Source organism: Heteronotia binoei, chromosome 6 (assembly GCF_032191835.1).
Source record: "Heteronotia binoei isolate CCM8104 ecotype False Entrance Well chromosome 6, APGP_CSIRO_Hbin_v1, whole genome shotgun sequence".
Classification (NCBI taxonomy): Eukaryota; Metazoa; Chordata; class Lepidosauria; order Squamata; family Gekkonidae; genus Heteronotia; species Heteronotia binoei.
The window spans coordinates 101194337-101216624 of record NC_083228.1 but is presented as its reverse complement, the minus strand read 5'-3'; the positions used below and the strand labels follow the sequence as shown (position 1 = coordinate 101216624).

The following is a 22288-nucleotide window of genomic DNA, read 5'->3' as shown; positions in this document are numbered from 1 at the left end:
CGGCATTATATCTTGCTGAGGCATCTCCTCTCTTCATACCCTGTTCTCACCAAGCTCCAACTCCAAATCTACAGGAATTTCCAAACTCAGCACTGGCAACTCTATATATGATCAAGAATATCTATAATGTCCAAGGAAATATTTAAGTATTGATACTGATGGACACTATAGCTGTTCTTCTTATGTACTTTAATTGGATACTTTAACACAGGCCTCGGATTCAGCAGGAGCACAGGAGCACAGCTCCTGTACGTTTCTGAGGGTTCCCCCTCCTCCTCCCCATCTTGTCCATTGAATAGTAGGTGCAGCTGCATAATAATTCCTGGATGAGCTCCACCACCTATTTTTCTACAAAATGACCCCTGCTTTAACACACACACACACACACACACACACACACACACACACACACACACACACACACACATATATATATATATATATATATATATATATATATATATATATATATATATATATATATAAAAAAAACTTTGGGATAAATAAGATGGAAAAGACATTTATAGACCCTTACCTTACCGCCTTTTGTTCCATCACAATAGCAGTAGCTTTTAGAGTTACAGGCACAGTTCTGAAAAGAAGAAAATAGAATATTTACAAAAAATCTGGGTTATTGTATTATTTTTATTTTTAATGTTCTGATGACATTTTCAAATTGGTTACTTTATTACAGTCATGACCATTGTTACCTGCAGAACGAATAGTTTTTCAATGTACTTTTTCCAATCACATTGTAGCCAACAATCAATATAGAATATTGAACAATAATATATACACACAATACAGTATGAATTATATACTCTACTGTATTTGTAGCAGTGAACACAAGCACACCTATCACATGCCATTTACAGAGTCCTTGAACCCACACCTGACTGTAGTAAGCTAAAACTGAATTTGCACAAGATGGAAGTAATATTAATTGGGAAGGTCAAGACCTTGAAAAACATGCTCCTTGCTTTTGATGGGGTCCAATTGTTTTTCATCTCCTTCCCCTCCCCCTCCCCACAACAGCCTACATGTGATTCTGGATCCAGTTTTATGGCTGGAAAAGCAGCAGCAAAAATGATGTTCTGCCAACTACACTTAGCTTGAAAGATGCCTCCATTTTGACTTGGTAGACAAGATGGTGAGGGGTCTGGAGACCAAGTCCTATGAAGAAAGGTTGAAGGAGCCGGGTATGTTTAGCTTCGAGAGGAGGCGACTGAGAGGTGATATAATCACCATCTTCAAGTACCTGAAGGGCTGTCATATAGAAGATTGTGTGGAATTGTTTTCTATTGCTCCATAAGGTAGGACCAGAGCCATTGGGTTGCAATTAAATTGCAAAAGTTTCCAGCTCAACATTAGTAAGAACTTCCTGACAGAGTGGTTCCTCAGTGGAACAAACTTGCTTTGCACGTGGTGGGCTCTCTTTCCATGGAGGTTTTTAAACAGAGGCTAGATAGCCATCTGACAGCAATGCTGATCCTGTGAATTTAGGGAGAGGTATTTGTGAATTTCCTCCATTGTGCACGGAGTTGGACTAGATGACTTGGGGGGGCCCCTTCAAACTCTATGATTGTATGACTTGGCCACATGGATCCAATCTATGGTTACCTCTGAGAACTTTCTCAAGCCCAGCTACCTCACAAGGTGCCTGTTATGGCCAGAGGAAGGGAAGGCAATTGTAGGTTGCTTTGAGATCCTTACGGTAAAGAAAAGCTGGGTATAAAAAATAATCATTTTTCTCCTCAAGGCTAGCCTCTTGTAATGCAGTCTACATGAGACTGCCATTAAAGATAACTCATAAACTCTCATTGGTACAGAACACCACAGCCCAGCTGCTATTGGATGCTGTGTGGAATCTTCATGTCACTCCCACTCTCCAGACACTTCATTGGTCAGGTACTGGGCTCAATTCAAAGTTTTAACTATCACTTAAAAACCCTTCATGGCATTGGACCCAAGTATCTGTAGGACTACCTCTCCTGCTATGGTCAACTGTGACAATTTCACTCATCATTGCAAAGCCTTCTGAAGGTGCAAACAGATAAAATCAGCAACTGCTTGTTCATGAAGGTTCTCTGTGGAAGTTATGGAATAATCTGACAGGCTATTAGGAAGGCTAATTCCTAATAGAGTTGTTCAGGAGGACATTCTTGCAGAGGAGCAGAGCTATGAGCTGCGATGCAAAGGGACAGTTGGACATGCAATGTCTATTAGGAATAAGAGGAAACAACCAGAAGTAGGTACATATAGGCAGAAAGATAAACAGAAAGAGAAGGAATGGCATCATGAGAGAGAATCAGTCAACAAGAAAGTAAGAGAGATGGGACATGTGTGTAAGGGAAATAACAATGGAAGGTATATGTAAGACCAGGCAGTAAGCATGCATAACTAAGAAACACAAGAAAGATTACAAAAGGTGTGGAAGATGCAGAGATGGCTAACATTAAGAGCATGCAATGTTGGGGGCGGAGGTGAGAAAAAGAGTTTCTCCCACAGCTTGTTGTATGTTGACATTTACCAGCCAAAACATTGGCTTCAGGCCTCTAATCTTATGCACAGTACAGGATTGTTGGAACATAGCTTGGGATTTAAATTGGATACACTCTGGGTGGTCCTTTGATCTAACAGCTCCTTCTCATGACAAGGGCTTCATGCATGTTAGGGTAGCAATGCCAAGTTACAATGAATCTAAATGAAATACTGCTATGATTTATGAATGATTTCCTAAAGAGATCAACTAAGAAGAAGAAGATATTGGATTTATACCCTGCCCTTCACTTGGGAGTCTCAGAGCAGTTTATAATTTCCTTTCCCTTCCCCTCTCCACAGCAGACACCCTATGAGGCAAGTGGAGCTGAGAGAGCTCTGACAGCAACTGCTCTTGAAAAAATAGCTTTGAGAGAGTTGAGACTGCCCCAAGATCACTCCAACAGTTACATGTGGAGGAATGGGGAATCAAATCCTGTTCTCCCAGATAACTTAGCCACTACACCAAACTGTAGTATCTTATCTTTGCTTGCAGCTCATGTTTTGACAAATAAGTCACGCTTACATCCACAAATTCCTCAAGAGGGGAAAAAATAAATCTTGGTAAGGAGCAGGGCTTTTTTCGTAGCAGGAGTGTTATATACTGAGGGTGATTCCACACTCACATTGGTCTGGGGCAGGCTTTGCCCCGCACAAAATGCCGGCGCGGAGCAACTGGTGCAAAATCGCCAGCTTGCTCCACTCCAAAAGAGAAGCCCGCCCCGGACCAACGTGAGTGCGGAATCACCCTGAATTCGATGCACTGGAGTTAAAATAGGAACATGCTTTATTGGTAACTACATACTAAGATGAAAATGGTAGGGCAGTGGCCCTGATTATATGCATACAAAAGAACCACCCCCTAGATCCCCATCCTAAATCACGGCAGTCAAGTTTTGTGCCAAGACTGCTCATTGGTTACTGCTTAGCATCCAGATCTTGAAATGTATCATTTCATCTCTAGCGTTCCCACTGCTGTCTGGGCGCGCACAAAAGCTTCCCGCCAAACATAAACCCTTTGCATATTAGGCCCCACCCCTGATGTAGTCAATCCTTCAAGAGTTTACAGGGCTCTTAGTACAGGGCATACTGTAAGCTCTTTGAGGATTGGCTACATCAGGGGTGTGGCATAATATGCAAAGAAATTCCTGCTACAAAAAAGCCTTGGTAATAAGTGTACTTTTATTCCATATATTAGTCCCTAAAGCAGAACAAGGTGCATCATTATCTCAAATGTATCTTCAAAATAGTTCTGGATGATTCATTATGAATATATGAACATATGAAACTGCCTTGCCCATTGTCATCATTAAGCAATATCCCCTTGTTCACTGCTTGGCCAGACCATTCCCATCATATTTCATGAACCCATTATCTCACTTAGAAGTAGGACTGCCAACTATGGTTAAGAAATTCCCAGAGATTTGGGATGGTGCCTGGGAAAGGGTAAAGTTTGGAGACGGTAAGGAGCTCAGCTAGGATGTCACTTCCACAGAGTCCATTCTCCAATGCCACCATTTCTTCCAGGGTAGCTGATATCTTAAATCTGGAGATAAGTTGTAATTCCAGGAGAACAGGTCTTATCTGGAGATTGGCAATGCTATAAAGGGTTACCAGATGATCTTTTTAAAAGGACATGTCCTCTTTGTGTGTGTGTGTCCTCTTTTGGGCTCTTTTTAAAAAAAAACTGATGAAAGTTAGTAATATTCCGAGTTAGTAGCAATTATCACAGTGTAAATATTTAAAATTAATTTGTCATAGTGATCACTTGTTTGAAGTAGTCAGTCAGGAAATATGTCCTTTTTTGTTTTTCATAATATGGTAACCCTGATATAGAAGTTGTGCCGATATATTGACCCACCACTTCCCCACCTCTACTAAGACAAATTTGCTTTCTGGTTTGAATTTGCTTCTGGTTTGCTCCCACCTCTACTAAGACAAATACATTGTATTTTACTAGCACATCTTGGACCAACATCTACCTTTCTTTGCTTCCAAATCCTTTCTTGGTAGGCTGCCAAGTCCAATTCAAGAAATATCTGGGTTTGGGGGTGGAGCTGGAGACTTTGGGGGTGGAGCCAGGAGACACTGGGGGTGGAACCAGGAGCAAAGGTGTGACAAGTATAATTGAACTCCAAAGGAGTTCTGGCCATCACATTTAAAGGGACAGCACACCTTTTTAAATGCCTTTCTTCCATAGGAAATAATGAAGGATAGGGGCACCTTCTTTTGCGGCTCATAGAATTGGACCCCCTGGTCCAATTGTTTTGAAACTCGGGGTGGGGGATTTTGGGGAGAGGCACTAGATGCTATACTGAAAATTTGGTGCCTCTACATCAAAAAACAGGCCCCCAAGAGCCCCCGATACCTCCAGATCAATTCCCCATTATACCCTATGAGAACCAATCTTCACATAGGGAACAATGAAAACACAGACACACCATTCCAAGAGGAAGCCTTTCCAATCAGAGACTGAAGCTTCCGAAGGTGGAAAGTCACATGGTGGCTGTGGGGGCAGGGCTTTCCCCCCCCCCCCGCCGGCCAGCTGACTGGGGGCAGGAAGGAGCCTGGGAAAGTGGAAGAACCCCCACTGGGACCTGGGGATTGGCAAGCCTATTTCTTGGGGTGGCTGAGCCTGTTGTCTCGTAACCTAGGGAGATAATTTTTTTCTCAAAATTTGTTTCTTTGGGTCCTTAGACCACTCTTATCCTGAAAGCTGCTTGAGCCTCCATCATCTATTTTTAAAATCTGAGGAAGCAGATCTAAGGAGCTGCAGAATATCCTTTCTCTACACAGGGTTTCTGAGGTAATTTTTGTGAACCTTATTTGAGAAGTAGGATCATTTTCATAAAGACATGTGCTTTTGGTTCATGTGTGCCTGACTACATGCAGTAACAGATAAGTGACCCAGAAATTACAGCATTCTCTATTAGAATCAGCATTAGATTTCACTGTCCCAAATGGTATAGAACACTATTGTAAAATCAGTAGTTTTTGAGATGAATGGAACTAGCATTCCAGAATGAAACAAAGCAGATTATAAAGGTAAACTGATTACTCTTAAATTCAGAAAAAGAATGTAAATAGTAGCAGCAGCAGCAGCAGCAACAATATTGATCTGGTGCACAGAACAAAATATAAAACTTACGCAACAGGTTTTAGCAGATGCCAGTGCAAGTTGCATTTGCACACCTTCCTGTTTGTAAAAACTATAATTATCCCATTTGCTTTTCTATGTATAATCTAGTTATTTCTAATTCAGACATTGTTCAGTGACACACTCAGGCCATATAATGGGATGGAAGCAGACTGGAGAGAACGAAAGATGGGTCAGAACACTTGATAGCTTTTCCCAAACCCATTCTAAAACAGAGGTGGTTTCGTTCTTTCAACAGAAAACTGGAGCTCCATTGAATGAATTTATTTACTTTATAAAGGCCTATTATTAGTGTCCTTGCTATTTAGCCAGTCTTGCCACTGGGCTGAATTAGAACTGTCAGTGAGAGGGCAAAGTTAGCTGACACAGCACAGTACGAGAAGGAGAGGAGGAAAACAGTGATGTCAGTGTGACAGGACATATAATTTGTTTTTAATTAAAGTTTGAAAAGTTTAGAATGATGAGATGGGAAAATTAAATAAGAATCAAACAAGTAGGCTTGCACTGTAGTTAGATCTACAAAGTAAAAAAAAATGTCATGAAGTCTTTTAGGATGATTTCATGGCCCAATCATGCCGCACTATGAGAAGATTCAGGGACAGGTTCATGCTTTCCCTGGGAAGTGAGTCAGCCATTGGACCTCCTTGTTTATAGCTCATTTATAGACTAACAAAAATTAATATGCTGTGTTTGAGCAATTAAAAATTAAGATGTTGTGGTTTGGATGTTTAGGGAGACACAAAGACATTTGCTCAATCAAAATGCTGAAGACATTTCCTGGATATAATTTCCTCACTTGTATAAACTACTCGGTGTCAAAAGTCAGCTAATTCTCAGACAGGATCACTTTTAATTAAAACATAAAACAGCATATTCTACAGTGCTGAGTTTGCTTAGAAGGTGAGCCTTGATGAAGAAGGGAGCTAGCCTAATAAAAGCAGCAATTAAAACAATTTCAATGTTCCTGTCTTCCGTTCCAACAATTTATGAGACTCCCATATTTACTCTAAGAATTTTGTTTTAAAATTTCATGAATACATAAAAAGCAGGTGATAGAAACCAATGGCCATGCATTGTGAGGCCTTCACTTCTGCGTTCATGAGCAAACCACACCTGCTAATTTAGATGACTTTAGAATTTCTGAAGGGAAGATGGAACTAATGAAGCAGACAGACTCAATGAGGAAGCATGGGCCTATACTATAAAGAAAAGATCCATAGTATATTTTACTGTCAGTAGCTTGGATCCAGCACGATGTTTTCATGAATGAAATGTTTTCTGCCTACAGAGTGCAATTTTTTTGCCTTCCTCCTTGCTAGGGTTGCCAAGTCCAATTCAAGAAATATCTGGGGACTTTGGGGGTGGAGCCAGGAGACATTAGGGGTGGAGCCAAGATCAAGGTTGTGACAACCCTGAAGGGGGGGAGGGCCTCCAAACCGGGGGATCCCCTGCCCCCACCTGGGGATTGGCAACCCTACCGGCCAGCAGGGAAGGCGAGGAGGGCCTCTCCCTCCAGCTACCAGCGCAGCTCCCCTCCCGCCTTCCGCATCGCCCCTGGCCTTACCCAGTCCTTGGCTCAGAAGGCCAGCGCGCCTCCGCTGCAGCCATGCCGCCTCCTCCTCCTCCCGCCACGGCTCAGCTCAGCGCCGCCGCCGCCTTCTTCTCCTCCGAGGCTGGCCCAGCATGCCCCTTGCCACCCGCGCAGCCATAGGCCCAGCAGAGGGGCTGGGCGGAGAAGTGAAGCACGCCCCCTTGCCCACACAGGCCGCCTGTGCCCCTGCAGGGAGTGGAGGGGCAGGGCACAAGTCCGGTTTGCTCTCGCTCCTCCAGCGTTGCTGCTCGGGGTCCTAGAAGGACCCAGATTCGGGGCTCGCCATGCTTCTCCATAGCTGCTCCTCCGAGATGGGCTCAGCCTGAGCCCATCTCGGAGGAGCAGCTACGGAGAAGAGGTGGCAGCAGCGCAGCGGCGTCACCCGCTCCTTGGCGCCGTTTCCCCCCCCTCCCCCCAGTTCCGTTTTTTTGGGGAGTGGGGGAAGAAGCTGGAAATTCTGGGGTCCCCCGCCAGGGCGGGAGGGTTGGGAAGCCTACTCCTTGCCCTAGCCCTAAATGCCACTCTTGGGGAAGACGGGAACCTCCAGGAGTAGCATTGCAGGATACAACAGGAGGTAAGAAAGTTTAAGATCATTTCCACCTTTGAAAACTCTGCACTAGACCCAAGTCATTGTTTGGAGAGTTTTAAGAACAATTCCCACACTGTCATCCCTAAAATACTACCTTGGAACAAAGAGAGGGTTGAGAATTATCCACTACTTGGGGTAGCACTGACTAAAGCCTGGGCCTTTTCCATCATGCTTCTGGTTCTATGGAAGGCTCCACCTCCAAATCTCCAGGAATTCCCAACCTGGATTTAGCAACCTTGTCAGGACTTCCCTTTTAAAGTATGTAATGCTGCCAGCCAGGAATTTAACTCCAACACACTTTATTTAACGTTCCCCACAGAATTATGCCCAAATGCTAAGGCTTTTTCATTGGATTATGTAGCCCTTTGGATGAGATTTATATCTTAAAATCATGGGACTCCAGGTTAATACAAAACAAAATAAAACCTTATTTGTACTATAAGCATACTGGTTTTAAGATGTTTATAGCTTAATTCTTCAGTGAATAATAACTTCTGACTGAGGTGTCACTCTTTCACTTCATTACACCTCCTTCTCAAATCCTCCTTTCTCTTCCTGACAACTTTCTGACAGTTTCTGTTTCTCACACTCCTCTAACACACTGACAATATTAAGTTCTGGCTTTCTATCTAGCCCCTAATATGCCCTCTAAAGTATTCTACTTTTCTTCCCTGGAATCTTAATGCCTTTCACAGCACTAGTATGGGATTCTAATCAGAAGACTGCTTGTCAGACTCTGTAGACTGCTGACAGACCACAACTGACTACTCTCACTCTGCTGAGAGTTTACTTGCTGACTGGCTTCTCTCTCTCTCTGTCCTCCACATATATTTCTGTGCTCTACCCATAATCTCTCAGCCACCAACCAATCACCTCACTCACTTACTCATCCTCTTTCTGTATTGCAACTTACTAACAATTAAAGCAACACACACATATAAATTCAAATCATTGTAAATCTTATGGAATAGAAGGTACTGAGAATTGTGCCCTCACTGTGCCTTACCCAGCTACCCCTCCATTTAGTTCCTGTTTGGAGTTTAGCCTGACTGGATTATAGTTAACCTGCAGCAAACCTGTTTGGCTGCAATATAAAGTGCTTCTTGTGTGAATGGAAGGTATTTTCACAAGTGCTATAGGGCGAGGGGTAGGGATGGGAAGTGAATTCTCAGGAAATATGTGTGGCTGCAAGGGGAAGGAGGAGCAGAACTCCACTTACTAATCTTTACATCCAAGCCTTTGTTTGCCTTAATTTTTTCCAGAAATGTTCTTTTCTGCAAAATTAATCTGCACATCTCTCTCCTTAGTCTGGGGCAAGGCATTCCTGGGGTTTCAGGAACCAGAAACAGTACTGTGAGCCTTTTTGGTGAAACAAATGCTGGGCTGACGATGGTATTATTCAGTGAGAAGGATGAAGCCACAGAACAGGCAAATGGCAAACATGGACATAAAGCTCTCCCTGTTTAATTCTATTTTGAACATTTCTTTTCTGTTTCATAGATAATGGAAATTTTAAAAAAATATTTTGCATTTGGTTTCTCTGAATCATGAGTAAAATTAATTCACATCATTTATTTATAATAGCCCTTAGTCATCCTTCTAGTAGTTGAGTTCTCAAAGTATTGTACAAACATCTAAAATCTCTTACAGAAAATATCTCCCTAAATAAATTAAAGGGTACAGCAGCTAAACAAGAACCATCAGTCTCAATAAACTCCAACAGTAACATTGGCAAATAGGTTTTCACAAGGCAGCAGAAAAGCTATGAGGAATAATAAGTCAATACAATCAACAGGGCATCTGATGGACATTTCAATAGGATTTGATTTGTAGGAATCTGAAAACCGAACAGAGGTGAAGCACTGCACAAGCATTATCATGACATGTTAAATAAACGTAAAAATTACACAGCAATAACCAAACCAACCTACTACTCCCTGACCTGGAAAGCATGGGCTAACCTGATCTCATTAGATCTTGGAAGCTAAGCTGGGTCAGCCACCAAGGAAGTCCAGGGTCATGAAACAGTCAACAGAGTCAGCCAGTGGCAAACCACATCTGATAGTCTCTTGCCTTGAAAACTCTACAGATTCGGCATGTCAGCTGTGACCTTACAGCACTTCCTACCAACAACCTACTTAACAGCAACAGGTGGTATGAACTATACAGAGTGGTATAGTCTACAGTCTCTAGTACCCATTTACCCCAAGCTTGTTAGAGAGTAGCTCTATTTCCTATGCAAAAAACTACCTTGAAAAATTTAGTTATTATTGTGTTCTTTTGAATGACATAGACTTAATTACAGTTAATAGTGCAGTCTTCCTTTACGCATGGAGAGAGAACTACTGTAGAAATAACAAGCCCCATGAGCTGGTTCTGCATGTACAATAGAATGTTTGTACAAGAGTCATATATGTGGATGCATATGCAAATATAAATGCAAAATGTAGTGTACAGATGTAAATGGAATCTTTATTATGCATACCCATATAGGCTCCTGTATATTGCACAGGCTTGGCACATGTGGAAAAGGCAGGGTGCGCTGCTGTTACCACAGTTCCCTCTCTGCTCATATACTGAATGGGGGCTAAGAGCCAGGGCTAGGATATAGCTTTGTGTTGAGTTCTTGTTTCTCCCTTTGCTCTTGCCTGTCTTTTAACCTTTCATCTCACTGATTTCTTTAGCTGTTTTATTGCCAGTTTACTGATGATTTTGCTGCTGTCCTTTGTAGTTTGATAATTTCATATATTTTTTAAAAAAATATTTTTTAAAATTATTTAATAAAATATTTAAAAAATATTTTATCATTTTGATAGATTGTTGGAAGCTCCTTTGGAAACATAAACACTAAGTATTGTGATATACATCTGTAACTAAATAAATAATGCAAGTATACAGAAGGGGTTAGAGCATCTAAACTGGGAGACCGTTTCTCATCTCAGCTATGAAGCTTACAAGGTGACCTTGGGTCAATAAACCAGACCTAACATGCATGGTTTTTGTGAGAATGAAAGGGGTGGTGGTAGGAACCATGTATGGCTCCTTGGAGGTAGGCTGGATTAAAAAAAAATGTAACAAATAAATCATAAATCACATTAAGTGTCATTGTGTCAGTTATTGTGCAAGCACCAGACAAAAATGTGGTTATTAAAATAGATGGTGTTCTTCCAAAGAATGTGTTCTGTGAGCAGCAAATATTTTTTTCTGAAGCACTTTCATACCTTTTGTATGTGATAAACCTCACCTTCATTAGCTACTTAAGAGGATAAGAGATACTTCAGCCAAGACGGTAGACAAAGCAATCTGTTTCTGCTATTTATGTCTGCACAAATGATTGGCAATGGATGCCAAAAGCCAAACTGTTATTTTCACTGATAAAACTTAAAGTATTAAGCTGATTGCAACTTTTACCCCAACAACTGCAATCATAAGTAAAACAAATCGGTGAAACAATTTTCACTGTGAATAAGGAGATAGAACAGAGTATGGGTCTTGGACTAGAAGACCTGGATACACATTCCCTCTCAGCAATAATTCTCATTGGAAGTTCTTGAGTTCACACTCCATGCATACATCTCAGATACTGAAGAATTCCTGGTTCCAAACCACAGCTTGTCGCTATGTGCAGTTTACAGGTTTAGGCTTGCCAACCCCCAGGTGGGGCCTGCAGATCTCGCAGAATTACAACTCATCTCCAGACTACACTAAACAATTCCCCAACAATGGCTGCTTTGGAGGGTCAACTCTGTGGCATTACACCTACCCAAGGTCCTTCCCCTCCCCAAACCTTATCCTCTCCGAAGTCTATCTGGGGATTTCCCAGCCCAGCACAGGCAACTCTGCTATGGTTTATTTCTCACCTACAAACCAAGATTTCAAACTAGGGCTGAATCCTGGTTTGTTATGCTTTTATAACAGAAAATTAGTGTTTGTTTCAGCAGAGCAAGAAAGAACTATACAAGTTCAATGCCTTCCAAAGCTTGTTTGTATGAGAACAATCATCATGGCAGTGAGCCATCACATCTGGATGCAGCCACTCTCTCGCGCCGTAGGGTAGTTTACCCTAGATCTTTGCAAGGATAAAAAGGATATACCCATATGTCCTTCATATATAGGGTTGCCAAGTCCAATTCAAGAAATATCTGGGGACTTTGGGGGTGGGGCCAGGAGACTTTGGGGGTGGAGCCAGGAGACATTGGGGCGGAGCCAGGAGCATGGGTGTGACAAGCAGAATTGAACTCCAAGGGAGTTCTGGCCATCACATTTAAAGGGACAGCACACCTTTTAAAATGCCTTCCTTCCATAGAAAATAATGAAGGATAGGTGCACCTTCTTTTGGGGCTTGTAGTCCAATACTTTTGAAACTTGGGGAGCATTTTGGGAAGAGGCACTGGATGCTATACTGAAAATTTGGCACCTCTACCTCAAAAAAACAGCCCCCCCCAGAGCCCCCGATACCCGCGGATCAATTCCCCTTCATTCCTTATAGGAATTGTTCATGGAGGTGCATACTGGCTGTGGGGGTGGGCCTTCCCCCGCCGGCCAGCTGGCTGGGGGAGGGGGGAAGCCTGTAAAACTGGGGGATCCCCCGCTGGGACCTGGGGATTGGGAAGCCTATTCATAGAGAAAAATATAACTGCATGGGTAAATGAAGCACAGGCAGACACTCTAGCTGCTACTGGAAGTTCCAGTTCCAGTAGCAGTCTGATTGAAATATGTGAAGAGGGTTCTGACCTTTCACAGCCCAACATTCCATCCGAATGTGTGGCTTGGCTTGCTACGATCTGGAATGTTGACCTGTGTTTTGAGATAATTTTGTTTCCCACGTTTTGACTGTTAGAAGTGAAAGTATTTCTTCGGTCAGATTGTTTTGTACTACATATTTGCCAAATGTCAGTTTTCTGGGTGGCCTTGAAAAACTTTAAACACACTTTGAATCCCCTGATTTAAGGGAGATATGTAAAAAAAAGGTAAAATGTTAAAAAAGGAATGAATTACTTAGATTCTGTGTACAGCAAATCACAAAGCTCTAGTGCAACACAAAGTACTCTATATTTTTGTCATACTTCAGCACATGAATATCAGTCTGTAAGGTTCAAATAACAACTTTTGCTACTGAGTGGAAGATTTGGTCTCCCAAATCCAAATTAACAACTTCACCACACTAATGTATCTATTTGTAACCCATTCTGACCATATGAATGTGGAACAACCTTTCCCTATAGTGTTTTAAGGACCAAGCCTAATGCTTTTGATGTAGAAACAAGGTTCCTATAGCAACAGAATGAAAACTTTGTCTTCAGAGCTGTACTTTATGCTACTCCTCCTCCCCCAAACACTTTGTGCTAGGCTTCCCAAGTTCCTGCTGGGGGTGGGGCTTCCCCCAGTTTCAGGGGCCCCAACCCGCCAGCATGAAGCGAGCCACTGGGGGGATCTCTGCCCCCAAAGAGCTCCATCGTGCGTAGCATGTGCAGCGCAATGATGTCACCCAGAAGTGACATTGTTACGCCAAGCACATTGTGTGGGGACACTCTAGCAATTCAGGAAAAACTCTATGGTTTCACATGGGAACGCTCTAGCAATTTTGGGGAGGGGGCTCTGAATTGCTAGAGTGTTCCTGCACAACGTGCCTGGCATAACAATGTCACTTCAGGGTGACATCATTGCGCTGCATGCACTGCATATGGATGAAAAAAGTCCCCCACTGGCAGCCAGGGGGGACTTGGCAACCCTACTCTGTGCCGATGTGACTCACATTCTGCCCCAAGAAAGCTGAATTTTGAAACATGTATACATCATGCAAGTCAATTTGCGTATGTATATTTTGTATAATTGAGGTGCAAACATCAACAGATATGGTTGCAACCTCTGTTTTTAGAAACTCCTGAAGATCTGAGAATGGAACCTGCGTGCATGTCTGTATAACAGAAGGATCTCAGCAGGGTCTAATGCCATAGAGTCCACCATTCAAATCAGTCATTTTCTCCAGGGGAATTGAATTTATTTATTTAATTAATTTACTTAAATATATACACTATCTTTCTTCCCACTGGGACTGAAAGTGGCTTACATTGTTCTCCTCATTTCCATTTTATCTTCATAGCAACTCTGTGACTATGAAGTGAGAGGATGTGACTGGTCACCTAGGTTGGGTCTAGGGTGAATGGATAAAGCAGGGGGCTTGGGAGACCAAAGTGACAAAAACTAACCCTCTCAACCTTGGAACTAAGGGTATAGAAGGCCAAGATCTGTATGTGAAGATGGAATAAATCAACTGGTTTTCCAGTGTCAGTGATGTCCTTTGCAGAATGCCAGCCCCTTCAGTCTGCTGTGTCCCCCGCCCCTGCACATGGTGTGGGTTGCTGTTAGGTATATTCTTAAGCAGAGTTAAGCAACAGGAAAAAATGAATAAATAGCCAGCACATTTGTATTACCTTAAAAGTAATCTTTACTGATCTAGTGAGGAAAAGGACAATTTGGAATGTCTACAAAACAAAGAAAGGATTAACATCCTATCTGACTTCTCTAATTACATGTTTACTCTCTGAGATCTAAAATTCATGTTTTAGACTAGAGTTTCAGACATAACGTTAAAATCCAATGTGTTCTCTGTAACGTGTCTCCAATATATTAATTACACAATTAGAGCATTCCAATACTAGTTAATTACGCATATTGACAACTAGCTTCTGGCAGCAAAAGCATGCCGAGGATACCACTAGCTGTAACCCTAAACTAAGCTAAGACATCAGCATGCATAAACAAAAAATTACCTCATGACTTCAGGAAGTGAAATTGCCAAAACCCAACAGATGCCCTGATGATGCCCACAAGGCAAAATCACAAAATGGTTGTCATGTGGGGAGGGGGACAGGGGACTGCAAAATGACTTGTGGCTGATGGGACTAATCAGACAATGTAAGGAGGTCCAAAGCCAAATATCATCCCATGATGGAGACAGCTGTTCCTGAATAGGAGCTGCTTGAAGACAGAAAGGACATGGCTCCCAAGCTATTCTGAAGCACATCTTGCTTCATGAAGTGAAGGAATGCTAGGCCTGGCTCTGCTTTGAGGAAGAGACACTTTTAGGATCATTAAGGGATGTTAAAGTCTATGCCTAATATCAAATTCTTGGTTTACTTGGTGCAGTCATAGTGCAATGATGATGCATTTATTGTACATTGTTTGCCTGGTTTCACCCTACAAGATTCAGGTGGTGAAAAACTTCTGATAAGAACAATATCCATAATCACTACTTAACTTGGTGGCCCAATTTAGAAGATCTGTCACAAAAGTTTAAGAAAGAAATAGGAACCTGCTTGATGATATCATCACTGATGTATGCATGGAACTTCTTTTCACAATGTCAAATGCATACTGGGTCAACATAACAAAAGGCATAAAAGACAAAATGATGGCTTTATTTGGACCAACTACAGCTACTTAGTCAATCAAACTATCAACTTGGAAAGAACCAGTCAAAAAGCATTAGAATGCAAGCAATAATCATCACAGTAATTTAACAGCAATGCTTTTTATCACGGCAGTGCCTATCTCCCTCAAGTAAACCTGATGCATTTCCAAATTTCAGGCAAGATAACAGGTGGAAATATGCTTCAAAACACATCCACCAGTGAGCATCCTGTTCTTCAGACCCTGGATTCTACTCTCTTTGTATTTATTTTAATAAACTTAATATTTCCCTGACTTATCCCTAACAACAAAGTGAATTCCAGTTATAAGAACTAGCTGAAGTAAGAGGAGATTTTGCTTAAGCAGCAGTTTGCAAAAGGAGGGAACTGGCTGGAAATGCAAGGATGAGTCAGGTCTAGTAATTTCAGAATACTGCCAGCAAAGCAAAACCAATATATTAAAATTGTTTCATGCATTGTGAGCATCAAACATGAATTCACTAAAGTTATCAAAGCTATTAAGAGCGTTATATGTTTTGCTGGTGGTTGCTGGAACCAGTATGACAAAATCCAATTATTAAGCCTTCAATAAGTTTAGCCTACACAGACTAAATTATGGGACGAAGAGATGCAGAAAAATGGGTTGGTTCCCAAATATACTGTGCAGCCACTTGTGAACTGGATTTTCATCTGGAAGACAGCCAAGCCAACAATAAGGGAAAATCAATTTAGCACACCTGTGACAACACCCTAGCATCTTAGCACTCATTTCATTTTTCCCAGTTAAGAAATAAAATATTAATTGATTGATTTTCAATTGTTTTCCTGAATGTGATTTCTTTAGATTTCATTAATTAATGAGCCAGTTCAGAACAGAACATAACATCAGCTTACAGTAAAGCTTTTGATTGTGTGGATCATGGAAAGCTACAGTTGGTTCTAAAAGAAATGGGTGTGTCACAACATCTGATTGCTTGGATGTGCAACCTGTACTCTGGACAAGAGCAGGAAAAAATATGAAGAAAAATATGCTTAGTTTTAGGCTTCCCAAATCTCCTGCCTGGCCTGGGGACCCCTGATTTGGAGCCTGCTCCCCCTGCTGGCCAACAATCTGGAAAGCGGGAGGAGGGGGAGGGGGGGGTGGAATGGCCGCCCTTCCCACCCAGCTCCGATCCCAGCAGCTTCTCTCCTTGCCCTTCCCTTCCCACCCAGCCCGATCGCAGCAGCCTTTCTTCTGTTTTCCCAGGCTGCTTCCGGCCCCAATCAGCTGGCTGGCGGGGGGGGGGAGGGGAAGCCCCAGGACCATGTGCCTTTGCACCTCCGGTGGCAGCAACTGGTGAGTGGGAGGCCAATCCCCTCTTCAGAGCCGACTAGCCAGAAATGGGGGGGGAGGAGGGGAAGCCCCAGGACCATGTGCTTTTGCACCTCCTGTGGCAGCAACTCCTGAGTAGGGAGGCCAATCCCCCCTTCAGAGCCGACTAGCCAGAAACGGGGAGGAGGGGAAGCCCCAGGACCATGTGCTTTTGCACCTCCTGTGGCAGCAACTCGTGAATAGGGAGGCCAATCCCCTCTTCAGAGCCAACTAGCCAGAAACGGGGGGGGGGGGGGGCGGAGAGAGGGAAACATCTTCATTATTCCCTATGTAGAGATCGATTCTCATAGGGTATAATGGGAAATTGTTCTGAAGGTTTCAGGGGCTCTGGGGGAGCTGTTTTTTGAGGTAGAGGCACCAAATTTTCAATATAGTATCTAGTGCCTCTCCCCAAAGTACTCCCCAAGTTTCAAAACGATTGGACTAGGGGGTCCAATTCTATGAGCCCCAAAAGAAGGTGCCCCTATCCATTATTTCCTATGAAAGGAAGACATTTTAAAAAGGTGTGCTGTCCCTTTAAATGTGATGGCCAGAACTCTCTTGGAGTTCAATTATGCTTGTCACACCCTTGTTCCTGGCTCCGCCCCCAATGTCTCCTGGCTCCACCCCCAAAGTCCCCAGATATTTCTTGAATTGGACTTGGCAACCCTACTTAGTTTTGATATGCCTCATTTACTGTTATTGTAATGTTTTAATGTTGTAAGCTGGCTCGAGCCCACTTGTGGGATAGGGCGGGGTTTAATCACAAATTAAATTAAATTAAATTAAGGTAGAGTGAAAATTGGTGAAAGGAGCATTAACAGTTTGAGATACGCGGACGGTATCATATTATTGGTAGAAATGGTGAAGGCTGGAAACAACTCCTGATGAAGGTTAAAGCAGAAAATGCCAAAGCAAGATTTCAGCAGAACAAGACGGAAATAATGGAAGAATTGCATATAACTTTTAAAGTTGATGATGGAGAAATTGAAATTGCTCAAGATTATCTGCTTTTTGGATCCATCATCAACCAAAAGGGAGCTATATCTAGTCACTAACATCCGAGGTGTGCTGTATATGGAAGGGGGAAGTGAGCAATCATCTATCTTTATGGGTAGAAACAACCCACATTTATTTTAAATATTTGCATGCCACCCTTCTACCAAGTAAGGTTCTCCCAAGGCAGCGAACAATTCAGCATGAAAGCAATACAATGCTAAAACAGAGACATTAAAGCAGCATTTATAATATAAGAGTATCCTATAGTATATAGATATAAAAGCCTAGTTGTATTGGGGACAACTTACCTACCTTCCCTTTGGCTGAGCCATGTGTTGCTCAAAGAGCAAACCCACCCTCCAGCCCCAGGACAGATAAGGATTGGACCACTGAGGAAGCTGCTAGGCAGGGGCTGTTGCTAAGCAACCAAGCTTGGCTCTGTCAGTAAAAGTTGGGGGGGGAGGCCCATTCCAGGCCTGTTTTGGCCTTTGAAGAAGAACTCATTGAGGCCAGTCCTGACTAGGGTTGCCAGCTCTAGGTTGGTGGGAAATTCTTGGAAATTTTGTGGTGGAGTCTATGGAAGCCAGAGTTTGGGGAGGGAAAAGGTCTCAGTTGAATATAATGCAATGAAGTCCACACTCCAAAGCAGGTAGGTTGATGGTTGACTGGGAAGGAGATAGAGTTGCCAACTCCAGGTTGGGAAATTTCTAGAGATCTGAGGGGTGAAGTCTGTAGAGGGTAAGGTTTGATGAGGGGTGGGATCTCAGACTGGTACAATGCCATAGACTCTACCCTCCAAATCAGTCATTTCCTCCTGGGGAACCATTTTTGTCAATCTCCAGGTTAGGGCTGGAGATCACTTAGAATTACAACTGCTTTCCAGATGGTGGAGATCAGCTCCCCTGGAGAAAATGGTGGACTCTGTCATTATACCCTGCTGAGGTAGCTTCCCTCCTGCTTTGGTCCACAATGTGGAGAAAGACTGTACTTCTCCTAGGTTGAGGCTGCAGGGAGGGGGGAGGAGATGGAAAGATTAAGTCAGATCCATTCCCCTACAGAAAACAGCCGCCTTGAGGTGCATATTCTATGGTATGCCGTAACACAACCATGCCAGGCAAAAAAGAGACAGAGAGGTCATACCACAAGCCCATGCTGATGCTAAATGCTGCAAGGCTGAATATGACAGGAAAAGGTGGAAACAATGCACCACAAACAAAAGTTATGCTGAGCTTCAGCATCTGTGGGACCATCATCATGCCCCCTCCCAATAATTATTCTTCCTTATCTCAATTCTGGGCCTATTTTAGGGCGTTGAGCCACCACAGGCATAGGGGTTCACACACACACAATGGGGGGGGAGCTGGCATCTGTTTCAGCTGTGGGGTGGGTGGGAAGGCAGCAGGGGGGGTGAGTGAAAGAGGTTGGGTGTGGGTGGGAAGACAGCAAATGTGGGGGGTGAGTGAAGGCCGAGAGTTGAGGGGAGACAGCAAGGATGGGGGGTGAGTGACTGTCACTGGTGCAGGGAGTAGTGGAGTGCAAGGGTCTGAAGTTGAGAGGAAGAAGGGGAGTGGGAAAACACCAAGGGTGGGGAGAGTGAATGCCTTCACTTTAGTGAGTGGTGGGAAGACAGCAATGGTGGGGGAACACTCACCCAGAGCCTTTTTCTAGAGCCCATTGTATTTTCCCCTACAACAAGCCTTATATAAACACACACAAAAATACATAAAACCACAACCATGGATTTTTCTCCTCTCTCAGTTTTTGGGAAGGGACTGGAATTGCAACTACTCTTAAAAAAACAAAACAGTGTTAGTCTACAGACAGCCATGACATTCCACTTAGTATGTGCAAAGCAAGTTGTGACTTTTACTGTATTTACACCTTAGAGGAATGTATAAATAACATCCATAGACATAATAAGAAAGATCTTCAGAATATGCTTGCCAGCCGTTGCAAATGAAAATCTCCACCTTTTTCATTATTCCATACCCATCATACCAAGTTTTCAGATAAAGATAAAAGTGCAAATACTTCTCTTCCAACTATTCAACTACCACAAGTGAAAGAGCATCCATGCCTTGGGAGCCTCAGGCTGCAGGGAAGGACTGCAGATCTAAACACTGTCTACATATTTTTTTTTCATGTTTGTTCTAGAAGTTCTGAGTGGCATACATGCTTCTCCCCTTGCCCATTCATGCCCCCTAAAAATCCAGCTCTGCAAATGGGGGGGGGAGGGGTGTCGAGGAGAAGTCATATTTTAAATATACAGGAGAGGCTTGGAGAACTCCCAGGACTAAGTTTCCCCCAAGGTGTGCATACCAGACAACTTCTGAATTTCATACTGCTCTTAGGCTGTTTATTTCACATCAAGAGGCAAAGGGGTCTTGTCTTTAAAGAAAGGTTGTGCCAAATGTTAAAGCTCTGATTAGACAACAATTTTCTTTGTTTAGAAAGTCATAATTAGGCTGAATAGCACCTTAGTGCTAGGTATGATTATTCAGCCTTGATCTCTGTTATTAAGCTCTAATTAACACTGAGTACAGCAGTAGAGGAATAATTCTAGCACCAGTTTGCAGATTGTGACAGTAAGTTCAGGATGTTCTGTACTGGACACAGGATGTTTGAAATAAGGCAGGAAAGAAGAAATCTCCATCCTGTCCACATTGCTCCGGAGAATGATATACACCTCTATAAATGGATGTGAGGAATGAAAGCTGACCTTCTAAACCTATGATGAAAGCCCTTTGGCCACCACACCTTTAGATCAGACAGCAATACCACTGTGATTGACACCCTTGAGCTGGGTCTGACTAGTTAATCCTGGCTTCTATTTTGAAATTTTGTTTGTAACTCTGAGGAGAAGCTGTAGAAGCACAATCTAGTTCCAGATTAGCAGACCCACTGGGAAGTTCATCTGCCTGTGTAAATGACATTGGAATGAATGTGTGCAATTCAACAGCACAATAGTTTGATTGTTCATTAAGCCCATACTATGAACAAATGCAAAGCAGAACACTCAACTACATAACAGAAAAATCTCACAGATGGTGTGTTTGTAAAATGTATTACCACTACTAAAATAACAGCAATAATAACAACTCTACTACTATGGTGAAATGTTAGAATCACAAGGAATAAGAGAACTGGTTTCTTGAGGAAACTACAGTCACAATTAGGAGACTAGCGTGTAAACGTATCCTTCTTAATTGCTAAAAAATGCTGAGTAATTAACTGAGACCCTATTGTTATGCTACATTCATCTCCACTCAAGAATGGAAGTTCACCCTGGGACTTCCGGGGAAGGAAAATGCCGAGCTGAGCTGCATCTCATAAAGGGAGCAGGCTGGAATTTCTGTTCGGAGTAGTTGAAGGCAAATTAATGCCTACTGCCTACTTTTCTCAGTCAGAGATTAGTCCAAGATATGCACAGGAAACTTTGAGGAGATTTACCTTGGCTAAAAGGGAGTCCCGGGGGGGGGCTCCTTTGAGGGGTCTCTGGGAAGAGTTGCATTTTCATCATCTGCAGAAATTTCCAGAGTCATTTCTTTGACATAAGCTCGACAGAATCCTAACCTTCTTGGACATTACTAAACATCTAAAGACCGGTGTGGATCTGGATAATTTGCAGAAAAGGTAAAGATTACTATCTTTCATTCCAGGACTATTTAAAGTTAAACAGAATAAATTCAAAAAAGTAGGAAATGGAAATCTAGAAAGCTTGGAAGAAGAAGGGATGAAGAGGTGAAATTTGGACTTTTTAAACTTAAAGGACAGTGCAAAAAAAGTGAGAAGGAATTTATTGTTTGGTCTACTTGCAGTTTTGAAAAAAAGAACACCATTGTCACAGACCTGCAGCATACACAATCAAAACAGGAAGTACGTCAAGTATTGTGAGATCTCTCTACCAGCAAAAACGGGATTTGGTGGCAAGTAAAGCAGGAAGTATTAGATGAAAAGCCTACTCTAGGACTGTAATACCATGGAAAAACATCAGCGGCCATTGCAAGGAGGTCAAAATTAAAATAATAATTTCAAGGTATTCGGGACATTAATAATTATTGGAAATAATTGAGATGGTGATGAAAGGATAAATACTATTGGACATTATTGTCAATATTGGATTTTAGAAGCTTTTACAGGAATTTTTTTTAAAGGGAAGTAAAAAGTCGTGACCGCCATTTGGAAAGAAATAAAAATTTTAAACATTAATATCTCAGCCTAGGAGGCTCTGAGGACGGCGAAATTGGGCTTGTTGGAAAAAGCAAGCTCTAATCTTTTGAATTTGATAGTTAAATTTTAAATTGGTGAGAACAAAATTTTTGGTGTTTTTTCAGAGCAAAGCAAACCCGTACAAGGGTGACCTCTCTGGAGAAAATGCAGGAACAATTAGAGGCAATGGAGGCTAGAATGATGAAGTATGAAGGACATGATAACTGCCTCTAAGAAAGAAATCATAGAAGAGGCTAGAATGATGAAAGGTAGAGGAAGAAAAAGCCCAGGATTTTAAGGCTTTGTTTCAGTTGTTGATTTTAGACCAGTTCTACTTCAGACTTCCCAAAGAGTTGAAATGCCTGGTAAAAGATAGGAAACCTAAAACCATTACAGAGGCCTCAGAACTGGCGGACGAGCTGGTGCAGAACAGAGAGGGGTT

The 22288-nt window shown here is 42.4% G+C and overlaps 1 protein-coding gene across 1 annotated transcript in view; it reads right to left on the bottom strand.

Annotated features, from left to right (window-relative positions):
- The window catches only part of LOC132574336 (collagen alpha-3(IV) chain-like), a 90551-nt gene extending 89847 nt beyond the window's left edge, over positions 1 to 704 (bottom strand). Inside the window, exons 1-2 of the mRNA XM_060242698.1 lie at positions 685 to 704; positions 541 to 592 (exon numbers count right to left, since the gene is read on the bottom strand). Of these exons, the coding sequence (XP_060098681.1) occupies positions 541 to 592; positions 685 to 704 (72 nt within the window). The remainder of the gene's footprint in view (positions 1 to 540; positions 593 to 684) is intronic.
- Positions 705 to 22288: the final 21584 nt, after the last annotated feature.